General features: G+C 43.2%; 1 protein-coding gene across 1 annotated transcript in view; it reads left to right on the forward strand.

Moving 5' to 3' along the window:
- Positions 1-5,101: 5,101 nt before the first annotated feature.
- si:dkey-172j4.3 (diacylglycerol kinase delta) overlaps positions 5,102-12,305 on the forward strand; it is a 75,507-nt gene continuing 68,303 nt past the window's right edge. Inside the window, exons 1-5 of the mRNA XM_037112409.1 lie at positions 5,102-5,186; positions 5,878-5,921; positions 7,105-7,331; positions 8,243-8,567; positions 10,392-10,496. Of these exons, the coding sequence (XP_036968304.1) occupies positions 8,475-8,567; positions 10,392-10,496 (198 nt within the window). The 5' untranslated portion in view covers positions 5,102-5,186; positions 5,878-5,921; positions 7,105-7,331; positions 8,243-8,474. The remainder of the gene's footprint in view (positions 5,187-5,877; positions 5,922-7,104; positions 7,332-8,242; positions 8,568-10,391; positions 10,497-12,305) is intronic.

Below are 12,305 nucleotides of genomic sequence, written 5' to 3' on the forward strand. Positions count from 1 at the left end.
TCTTCCTCCTCCTTTCGCGTTTGTTTGTTTGTTTGTTTGTTTGTTTGTTTGTTTCTCTCTTCCTTCTTTCTTTCTTTCTTTCTTTCTCCATTCTTCTTTCTTTCTTTCTTAACCCTTAGTTGGTTGGTTTGTTTCCCCCCATGTTTGTTTGTTTGTTTGTTAGTTTGTTAGTTTGTTTGTTTACCTCCCCTCCCTGCAGCCGACAGTGTCACCTCTGCTGCCTCGTGTCGTCTCTCTGTGTGTCTGTGTGTTGTCAGCAGACAGGCAGCGATGGCCGACGTGTCTGTGAACTCTCACGTCTCTTGATTAGCAGCTCGGTGTTTGAGCTGCGTGTGTGCAGCAGCCTGCTTGTAGAAGCCAACAGGAAGTGTCGCTGCGCTCTTTGAGGTTACCACCTGTTTCGTTTTCGCTCGCTCTTTGTGTTCTCATGGAAACCAATACGCTGAAGAGGCGGCCAATCAGACGCACAATGGCCCTCTTTGTTTTTCCCACTTTGTGCGTCTCTCTGTGCGTAACGTCCAGCTCCGATCGCTCGCTTGTTTATTTGTTTGCGTCGCCGACCCTCAAAATTGCAGCACGGCTCTGTGACGGAGGCGCTGATGTCCGTTCTCCTGGTGATCACCTGTAACAATCAGAGGAGCTGTTAAAGTTTGACGTGCGGCCTGGCTCTTGAGTTCAAAGCCCAGCCTCGACTTCAAATGGCAGATGACTCAAATGTTCCTGATCTATGTATTCCACAGGGGTATTTATAGCTTCAATAGATCGCAGAGGGGTGGAGGCACTAATGTTTTCTCCCTCTTCTCTGTCCCTCTGTGGTACTGTACATCCCTCTCTCTGCTTCTTCTTCCTCCCTCCCTCCCACCGTTTCTGTCTTGTTGCGTCTCCTCTTCCCATCTCAAGGCCTCGCTCTTTGTCTGCCGTCTTCTTTTCTATCTCTCAAGGTATGTGCGGCCTTTTCCACTCTGCCATCTTAGACACTTGTCAGAGGAGACGAGGGCGAGGACACATGAGACTGAGGAGACAAAGGAGAGCGACTTATCAAGCAAATCAAACATTTACAAGACAAAGGTTATTCGTGTTTTCTCTGGGTTTATTCAGCCGAGGTGTTTCTTCACAGTGATTTGTCCACCAGCGCAAGAGAACGTCAAATTAAAATACGCCTGCCATCAAAAACAAAACCAAAAATACGACTGAAACGCTCAACTTGAATCTCAACGTAGGCTGATAGAAGACTTAAACCACATATATTCATAAAACGCTTCATAAAAAGTCTTTTATTTGACCGTTTAATCGCCCCAAAATTCAAACAATTAACAGTTTTTCCCCACTCACTTCATCACATCATCTCGATTTCTGAATCTCAGATAACAAAATAAAGATCCAACACATCGCTCAGACATCTCAACACTGAAAGACTGAGGATGATTCTCCCTCTCTTTCTGACTCTTCCTCCTCTCTGTTGTCTCACCCTCTGACCCGTCTTACCTTCCGATCGAACGCTCTCTCTCTCCTCTGCGGCGCCACATCTCCCCCTCCTCCTCCTCCTCCCCTCTCCTCCCCCTCCCCCATGCCTCATTAGCGCTGGCTGCGATTAACCCGGTCTCACTGATCAAAGGGGGAAATCGCAGACTGCGCTTTAATAATTGATGCTCTTTAAACAGCTTATCGTTGGACCTCAACGCTGCTCTTCACGCTTCCCTGTAACTGCCTTCCTCGCCGCGCTGCTCCTGCAGACCTCCCCTAGATTCATATCATAGGTAATTTTTTTTTTTTTTTTTTTTTAAATAGACAAATAAATCACTAGGTGGCAGCATAGTAACACATGGTGCATACGTTGATGGTGATGGTGATGGAGCCGGTGTGTAAATGAGCTGCACAGACTCGAAGGGACTGAGGGCGACGGGCCTGATCCCAGACCAGCGGACGTGCTGCCACCCGTCCCCTCAGTTCCTCTAAATCGCCCGATCAATAAGCCCGCCGGTTTGACGACGGATCAATTAATGACCCATTATTGACCTCTTACGACCTCTTAAAAGCGTGTCGCTGCTCTGCCAGGTCTGTTAACCCTCATTGTCTCGCGGTGAATGAGGAGGTCAGGTCCAAAAACAATTCAACGCTCTGCTGGAAGCACATTTGGGTCGTCGCTCCCTCTGAAGACAAAAGCCCCCAAAAAATTCCAGTTTTTTCTCTTTTATGTTTATTACACGTGTCAAACATCTGCCACGCGTTCAGAGAAAGTACATGTAATCTATCGTTGTCAGTGCAGTTTCAGCTGTAGATGATTGTCAATCGCAATGCCAGCATCCATTTGAAAAACCTGCGATTTAAGCCACCAGCTTGAACACGTACTTTTGTGACGACGCGCAGTTAAATGCTCTCTCGACCTTGCATCATGTGAAAGTACAAAGCCTCGCAATTGTTTTTATTCTGACCATTTTCAGATCCTGATATCCTCATGACGGCAGCTGCTTAAATTATAAGAAAAAAAATGCAGACAAAAAGGGAAGGACGAGCCTCATGTTCTACGTTTTCCTGTTTTAATTGGGCTCATTATAACTTCGACTCGTTCTGACTTGGTGGCAGTAAAGTCGAGAGAGTTGCTCTTACACAAAAGCAAAGAATCACAACTGTAAACAAAAGAGTTTGACTCACTAACCATGTTAATTCGGGGTATTTCTTTCCTGGGCTTGTGTAACAAAAAAAAAAAGGGAGGTCATACCTGCTGTGATTTACAATCTACCCAGTTAAACAGACTCTGTGTATGATTATGTAAAGGAATAAAAAGATAGCTGGTGTTGTGATTGTGTTGAATGTCAGGATCTGTCTCACCAACAGAAATAGCATCTAACAGACATCTGTGATCGCTCTTACATGACTCATTTTGTAATATTCGCGTGTAGGCTTATTTTTAGGATCTGATGTAACCGTTCCTTGTGCTGTTTTAGACGCTCTGTGTGTTTGAAGGTGTCTCGCGTAGGAGTCCGATCGCTTGTAGGCGGCGAGAACATGAATGACAGCCCGATTAGAAACTGGGATTCGGGCATTTCCCTCCTGAAGTGTCGCTTGGGTTTGTCTCGTAACAGCAGATGGGTTTCCTGGAGGATGCGGTTTCTAAAAATGATGGTGGTGATGAGAGGATTGATACTGCTCTCATTTCTGTCCAGTAAATGTGAGGTTGCTCTCATATAGTCTATTAACTTTAAGTGGGGGCTATGTAGCAGGAGCAAGCAGCTAGTTAGCCTAATGGAGGCAGGGAAACAGCTAGCCATGCTAACATGTTCCACCCAACCACACTTTTAAAAGCTGTTTAATATCTAACTTATCTTTCATGCGCGGGGCTACTTCTTGGACATGACCAGTAGGCTAACGTTGCTATCTCAAGTTAGCAACTATCTGTAAAACAATAAATAGCAATTTTTTTACACTTAGATAAATTAAACGTGCCAATTGTCTAGCTTTGCAGATACTAGTAAGTGGTTTTTGGACGGAGCTAAGCTAGCAGCTACTCCCTGTTTCCAGTCTTTGCGCCAAACTAAGCTAGCTAGCTCGCTTGGTAGCTTCATATTTACCACAAGTAAAGATTAGAGTTTACGATTCCTCTTAGTGCACACAAATTTTGTTTTGTTTGGTAGAGCTAAGCTAGCTTATTCCCTCCTTCCTCCCTCTTTAAGCTAACCTAAGCAAGCTAACTAGTATGGTAGCTTCCTATTGAGCGTGGTATCAAAAACAACCACACAGTACTTTCAAAAAATGATCACAAGAGTGTATTTGAGCATCTAATTTTACACTTTTATGGTCTGTTTTACGAGCTGTTTTCAATCTTTAAGCTAAACTAAACTAGCTCGCTATCTTGGTAGCTTCCTACCTGGCAGGCAAATATAAGAGAGGTGTCATAATCTCAGCTAACATTCAGCATGAAAACAAATAACCAAACAATTAGAGACTAATAACAGTGTATCTGGGAATTTAACCATCATGAAGCAGGTTAATTGCCAGAAATCAATCAGTTGAATTTAATAAAGAAAAACATAAAACACACTGAATCAAATCTCCAGGAAGGACCACGGTTGAAAAATAGCTGTGTGACTAATACTGTTCAATTTACAGAACCACTGATTAATCTGTACTTTCCTTGCAAACCGCAGACAGTCGAGGCGCGTTATTAAAGAGATAAATATGGGGGTACGGGGATAACTGCTCGTGAAAGATGAGTACAGGATGTGCGGCAGCATGTTTCGTATTTGCATGATGATAATGACGGCGGCGTAATTTGCCCTCAGTTTGATACGTAACACAGAGCCGTTAATTATCTCTTTGTTATCGGTTTCTTTTTTATTGCCGGGCTCTGATTGCGGCTCCTGCTGAGCGCCGGCTTGGATGGGAAAGAGAGGAAATTTGACAACCTGTTTGCAGCTTCCACTGGAAGAGCTTGAAGGAGGTCTGTGATGGAGGAGAGAGGACAGAGCTTACCTCTAATTCATCCTCTTTTTCTGCCTCATTAGTCTTCCTGCTTTTTTTCCTCCCCAGGTTTTTGGAGAATAATGACTTTTAATTGTTTTTTTGTGTGCAAAAGAAGCTCAATGAAATTACAATAAGCACCTGGCTGTCGCTGGAATATTAACAAGCAAGCGTGCAAAACAGAGCAATCTAATAAAATGTCGACTGAAATGTGAGATAAACTTGAAATAAACAACATCGCATCTTTCACCTTGTCGAAAGCAGCGCAGTTAAATGTTTAACTCGATTGATAAAAATCAGTTAGATGAGCTGTTTTTTTTTTGTTGATTTCAGCCTCTCAGACGTGAGAATCTGCCGCTATTTTCCATCTTTTATCGTTTTTAACTGATTATAATTGGTGTTTTTGACATTTTTCACCGTTTTCCCGAGGTTTCATTGAGGAAAAAAAAACAAAAAAAAAAACCCCAGAAAGAAATCAATAATGACAAAACTGTTTTCTGCTCGTGTGTATTTTCGTCCTTGGTCATATTCCTCCCTCCCTCTCCTCAGCTCTCCCCGCCGTTGCCAAGGGCAACCGGAGGAAAAGAGCTGAATACAGTAACACTATCACCTGATCGGTGGAGGTGGAGGGAGGGGGGGAATCCAGCAGGTGTCCGTGCGCACGCCTGTTGCTGCGCACGTGTTCTCCCGCCGCCGTCCGGATGACAGTTACAACCTCGGGAATACAGGTGGAGGAGGACACACACACACACACACACACACACACACACTGGTGTAAATGAAGTGACTGTTGGCAGGCTCACAGCTAATTCAGCATGAATATTTAATCAACTGTAAACAAATTACTACTGCACTGAGCGCTGCCAGTGTCTGTGCTGTGTCAGAGTGTGTGTGTGTGTGTGTGTGTGTGTGTGTGTGTCCTCTGAGTGGAGCTGTGTGTCTCTATTTGTGAACTGTCCTTAACGACGGCCCGACTGAGGAAGCTGAGATCTGAATCTGAGAGTGCAGATTCTGAAGTTTTGGGAGCGTTTCCTGGCAGAATTATTGCGTTAAATATTTGTGCTTTTTTTGTTTGTTTTTTTTTTCCTGAAAGAGGAAAGTTTCGCCATTGGATACATTCTCTTCAGTGTCGCCCATTAGCTGTTTAGTTAACGGTGCTTAATCAGGGAAAAACTGTCAAAATATTTCTGGATCCGACTGGATCTGAGGAGTCTTTGTGAGAATGGTCTCTACTTGCAGCCCTGGTGAACGTGAGGCTGAGCCGTGCAGCTGACGAGGGATTTCTTCCCCTCAGATTGTTTTATATGTAAGATTTTAGAGGGCCTGAGGAGACAGAAGTAGTCAGGAATTAGCAAAAATGTTTGATAAGTGTAAAAAAAAAAAAGTCACAAAATGACATCTTTCTTCTTTTTGTTGTAGCTTTAGCTTCATGTGACCCTGAGGAGTTATCATGGCTGCCCTTGGTGAGCTCCAAGATACTAATATTAATTATCTGACTCATAATTTAGTTTTTTTATATACAAAACTGTGACTTTTTATTATTAAAAAATGATTTTTTTAATGACTTTTTTTATGTTTTGTTTTTTAACAGACCTAAAATCACACTTTGTTTCCTTTACTTGGCTCAAACAGGCTTCCATACTTTCACACCAGCATGTCTAGAGTGCATAACTGTAATATATTAACATATATTAATATATATATATGTTATATTAATATATATCAACATATTAATCAGTTTACCTGTTTGAATTGTTACCTAGCAGTGATGTAAGTCTATACTCACCTATTGTTAAGTGCTCTGATGCTGTGAAGTGACTTTTTAGGTCATAATTTTAACTTTTTATGTTATAATTTTTTGTTTATATATTAACAATTTGACTTTTTGTCTTGTCAGATTTATTACTTTTTCTCGTCATTTTGACTTTTTATCTCATAATAATAACTTTCATCTCATCATTTCTTTTTTTACATGATTTGGATGTTTTATCTCTGAATTTTGACTTTTTTGTCATCATTTAGACTTTTAATTTCATAGTTTAGATAATTTTGACTTTATCTAAAAAAAAACCATGACTTTTTATGTAAAAAAAAACAAACTTTTTATGACTTTTTAAAAATGTTTTGTTTTTCTCAAACCTAAAATGTAATTGCTTTTCTTGACTTGGCTCTAACGGGCTTCCATACTTTCACACCAGCACGTCCAGAGCCCCTGAATGTAAATAAACATCTTATTATGACATTAATTGACTTCACCTGTTTGAATCAGCACCCAGCGGTGACGTAACTCCGCACTCACCTACCGTTAAGCGCTCTGATGCTGTCGCGTGCACAGGTTGAGCTTATTAGACGTTATTAAACAGTCATTAACAACTTCTTCATCTCTCTGCTCTCTCGACTCTTCACGTTATTTTGGAAACATCTTCAGTTTGTTCATGTGTTGTTTCGTGTGTCTGCAGCGCGCGTGTGTGTATTTGTGTGTGTGTGTGTGTGTGCGCGCGCGCGTTGTTTGCTCTCAGTTTAACCTCAGAGCAGAGACTGCACGCGGCACATCTCTCTCTCTCTCTCTCTCTCTCTCTCTCTCCTCGCCCCCTGCTCCCTCCTCTTCCTCCTCCACCTCCCTCCTCCTCTTTCTACCTGATTCAGATCCGCTCCGACGCTATGCGTATGACCGCGTCTCTCTCTGCGAGCCGAGCACCACCGGAGAGTCCCGCACGCCGCTGCCGCCGCCGCCGCCGCTGCTGACCGCCCGCCAGCACCCGACGCCGGCTTTGACGAGCGACCCAGGGCCGGGCAACAGGAGCGGGAGACACCGCGGCTGATTAACCCGCCGACTGAAGGAGAAGGAGTGCGACATTATTAACGGGGCGAAGGTAAATAACATCCATATTTATGGACACATGAGAGCGCGGGGGGGTTTATCCGTGCAGGAGGAGGTGGTGGCCGCGCGGCAGCAACGGTGGCCGTCCAGGTCGCTGATTTATGTTTTTTTTTTTCGCGTTTAGTGACAGCTGAGCCCGCTGAGCCCCATTTGACGACTTAAATTGGAAATATTGATATTTATTTTGCCGCCGAGAGCTCCGCCGGTCCGCGGCGGTGTGGACGGAATGAATGATCGAGCCGGCCGAGGCGCACGACAGCCTGTTGTGCATCCGTTTTTGTTTATTTCCCGTGTTTTGGACGCGGGCGCCGTAAACACACAACGGGACGCGTTCAGAACCTCCATATGCGTTTGTGGCTTTTTTGCGTTTTCGCCTGTTTTCGGCGGTAAGTTCGGTGTCACCGGGGGCGGCAGTGAAGTGAGATGCAGACAGGTTCTTTGCGGCCACATCGTAATCAAGGAAACACACACACACACACACACACACACACACACACTGCACTATTTTGGATGTGTCAGTGACATGAGAGCATGCACATACCAGATGTTAGTGCATTTCTGTATGGTGTACTGTACTTGCCCTTCATGCCCATCACTCATCTTCATCTTCTCCATCATCATCATCATCATCATCATCATCATCATCATCATCATCGGCTATATTTAAATCCACTGGTGTTTAAACTGTATAGGCAGGAAGAAGTGAAGAGGAACTGAGAAGGAGAAGTCATTGTCTCGCTAACTGTAAGAGTGAGACCGAGGAGGAGGAAGAATAATTAATAAGAGCAGAAGAAGAAGAAGGAGTTTGTTTATATGTTCCTTAACTTCCAGCTGTGAGAGCTGCCAACTCTTCCTCTCCTCTTTTCTCTCCTAATCAATAATTCATTCCTCCATCTTCTCCAGAGTTGGCCCTCGGACGGAGAGATCGGCAAGAGTGTGGCGTCCCGGAGCCCCGCTGTCCCATTCATCATCCTCTTCTCCTCTTCCTCCTTCTCCTCTTCTCTTTCCTCTTCTCTTTGAGCTTTCACCTCACCAAACTCCACTCTCTCCTCTTCCTCCTCCTCTTCTTCTTCTTCTTCTTCTTCTCTTTTATCTAAAAGCCCTCCCTCCATCCTTCCCTCTTTCTCTCCCCGCCATGGCTTCTAAACTCAACCCCAACGTCCTGTACGTGGCGGAGCACGGTGACTCGCTCGGGTCGCCCCAAGCAGACTCTGAAAGGACTCACATTGTAAGTACTACCTCAGCACCGCCTGCCAAACTCCATGTAAAAAAGTGGTGATTTTGCAAAAGTGGGGCTGCAGCAGGGAAAAAGTGTCCAAACTCTCCATTCTAAAGCAGCGCAGGTGTACTTTTCTTTGCCCCAAACAGTCTGCACAGGTTTAAATGTTGCACGCTGACTCACTTTGCTTAAAAAAAAAAAACACTATTTCTGTCTCATTTTTAAACTTTTTGCAGCTTGATTTGACCTGCAGCCTGAGAGGAGGGCTAGCAAACTGATTTCTTACTGTTTTTAAATGTAACTTCAGGTCACTTAAACTTAAATCATATCTTTTCGAGAGTAAGTTTCACTGTTTGCCCTGAGCTCTTCAACTGTGCAAGACTGTTTTTTTTCAAACCACACTTGCCTGCTCCTGCATATAAACTCTACTTTACTCAGCCTGCAGGGGAAATAAGACACACACTCTGCTGATCTTTTGTGGATTTAAGCTGCAAAAACATCCTGAGAAGTCAATATTTTGAACACCTGTGACACAAACGGTGTCTTCACTCTGGACTTCTGACTCTTCAGCGTGCTGTCGTGTATCTTCTGAGCACACAGGAAGTGGTGAATCAGAATGTAGCGACAGATCGAACGAGTTGAGGGAGCGTTTGAGTCGTTTCACATCGGGTTGAACAGGCGAGAACATGTGAGAACGAGCATCTCTGGCAGTCGAGCAGAGTTTCGAGTCGTCTTTTATTTTTAGGACCCTTGTGAGAGAGAAAAGGCCGAGAAGTTCATTTCAGACACTCGGTGAAACCTTCCTTCTGTGTCTTTAATTGAAATGACTGCAGGAATAAGTCGATCTGTCAACAGTGATCCAATTCTGAAGCAAAACTGATAACACACAGGTTATTTCCTTTCATTTTTTGGGGGAATAAAAGGACCAAAAGTGGAGTTTACAGTCTATAACTTCAAGCTATACACACACAAGCCCTATTCTATAAATATACATGGATGTTTCATTTGGAAGAGGGTTATTCTGCCTATTTCACAATCAATCTACACATGATGTGAATATATCAATCCACAATCGGCACTCAAGTCTAAACGTGATGTTGTTTGGAGGTATTTGAGGCTGATCAGTCTATGAGTCCAAACCTGTTCCTAAAGATCGTGGCTGTGACTCAAGTAGTTTTATACCAAGCAGTCCGATTATAAGGAAATGTAACAAACAAGGAAGGAAAGATTCAGAAGTCTTAGTTGATAGAGTGGCTAAATTGTTAAATAAAGAAAATATGGGCATTTTTGGGGCCCTGTGGAAGACTTTACAGGAGCATCCAACACATTTATCGATCGCTTTCTCCTGGTTTTACTGACCTTTGTTGGAATTACAATCAGGGATGTTGTTTTGGATTGCCGATGAAATAGATTGATGTAAATATGTGATGCTGTGGTTCTGATTGCAGCATCCCGTATCCATCGTCACCACTGTTTGGCGTCACGTCCGGCCCAAAACGCAATCCGATTGGTCACGTGTCACAACTAACAGTCTGTCAACAGCGAAGAATTATTATTATTATTATTCTTAATTTCTGCACGATCACTGGCTACTTTCTCTCCATTCGACCGACCGCATTCGACCCAGTTGCAGCTCGAAGTCGATCATATTATCTGATGCAGCGCTTTAAAAAGACAGTCTGAGAATACGGTGGGAAATAAGTGGGAAGTTGCAGAACAATAAACAAATCGAACCGCCGCCCATCAACCAAATCTCATGCAAAATCAGTGGCTCAACTGAGGTCCCAGGTTTTGTTTATTAATAACATCTGACTCACAAATCTCTTCTTCCAGGCTGGAGAGGCTGGAGAAGAGTCATCGGACAGCGACGGGGAACAGGAAGAGACGTCGCACAAGCTGATCCGCAAGGTGTCGACCTCGGGACAGATCAGGGCCAAGGTAGGAATAAAAGGAGGAGTGAAAGCGAGCGAGCTCCTGAGCTCCTGGACGATCATCGGATCAGGAGAAATCAGAGGAGTTTTATTTTTTTAACTCACTCTTTTTCACCGTCTTGTATTATAGATGTTGGGTTTTTTTTTTTTTTTGAAACCTCCTGCTCCTCTGAGAGCTTCTTTTTTGGCTTGATACATATTGAAACAGGGATCCTCCAAGGTACAAAAAAAAAAAAAAAAAAGCGAGCCGGTGAGGGATGAAATATTTAGGCTCGTGGAAGTGCTCTTAACTTTTTAGTTTGGGAAAGTCACGGAAAACTCGTGGAGGTTGTCCATCAGGGTCACGCTGCAACGCTGGATTTAAGACGTGAGCTGCTCATTTATTCAAGAGGATGTACGAACTTTTAAAGAGGATGTGTGGATGTGGATTTTTAGGCCAATTGAGGGGCTTTTATCTGACATCTGACTCTCTGATTATCTCCTTCTGGTGTCGCCTAAATCAGGCCTCATCTTATGCGACCTGCGTCTGTCTGCTGAGGTCAGCTGACTTCCTGTCGGCGTCATCTTCCTCTGTGATGATGAGTTGTGGTTGAATCTCTGATTGCCGATCTGACAAACATGCAGCCTCTTATCGGACTCCTGATCATTACGTATTGGTGTTTTACAGGAAGATATTGATGATTTGATGCTGGCCTCTTACTGGCAAACACACACACACACACATCTGACTCATTAGTTATTGATGAGTTGATTATTTCCAGTACACAAACACAAATGATAACTGTTTAAATCATTATCATAAATGTATGTTTGAGCGTTGAAAAATCAGTATCAATTACTGACCGTTGACGCTGACCGTCATCTGTAAAGCGTGTGGAGATCAATAAGTAACCCGGGATACCCGGCATCCCATAATGCCTCATTTGTTCCCGGGGCAGGTAATGGTATTGGATATCAGTCTGGTATTGATCGGTTAATCTCATCGGACGCCGCTGTAATGTGGCGTCGAGGGGATGGCGCACGCACACGTATAAGCTCATGAGAACATCATAGATGGTTGCCATGGTTTCAGGAGGGAAAGAATTAAAGGTCGTTGTCGTTTGTTGGTAGGTGACACTTTGTAGGTGTTTGGGTTTTTTTTTCTGTATTTATCAAGTCAAGTCATCCAGTAAAAATGTGTTTTTAATCTTAACAATGTACCTTTTCATCATAAGAGTGTAAATCTAAGTAAAATTCAGTAATATTAAAGGAAATATTAAACAGCTATTACTAAGTTTTTCTATAAACGTTGTCATAATTTTAAAATCATGAAAGAAAAAGTTAACTATGAATCTTTCTATAAAATCGACATTTATAAAATATAATATTTTTTTCAAAATATGTTCTGACATCCTTCAAAGACATTTAAAGGAGACATATTCTCATGATTTTGTTTTGTGTTACCATCCAATAGGTTTTCATGCTTTAATGCTAATAAAACACATCTGTTCTTTAAATCCCGCCCTCCTGACTACCTAGTGTCCTCTGATTGGTCAGCTCACACACGCCTGAGCCAGCACCGCTGACAACAACAGAGCAGCTGTGCTAAATCAATTCTTAAACCAGTTGCGGCAATAAATTACAAGAAAAGTATGACAAGGTGACGCAAGTGTGATGTCACAAAAGCACAGAATTAAAGGCGGGCAGCTGAGGATCTCGGGTTCACCGGCTTTGACAGCGCCATGATTGGTTCTTTGCGTGTTTATGCTTCTGTGTGCGTGCGTGCATGTGTGTGTGTTGATTGCATTGTGTGCACCTTCAGTCATGTGACTAAGAT

The sequence above is a fragment of the Acanthopagrus latus genome, chromosome 10, assembly GCF_904848185.1.
Source record: "Acanthopagrus latus isolate v.2019 chromosome 10, fAcaLat1.1, whole genome shotgun sequence".
Lineage (NCBI taxonomy): Eukaryota > Metazoa > Chordata > Actinopteri > Spariformes > Sparidae > Acanthopagrus > Acanthopagrus latus.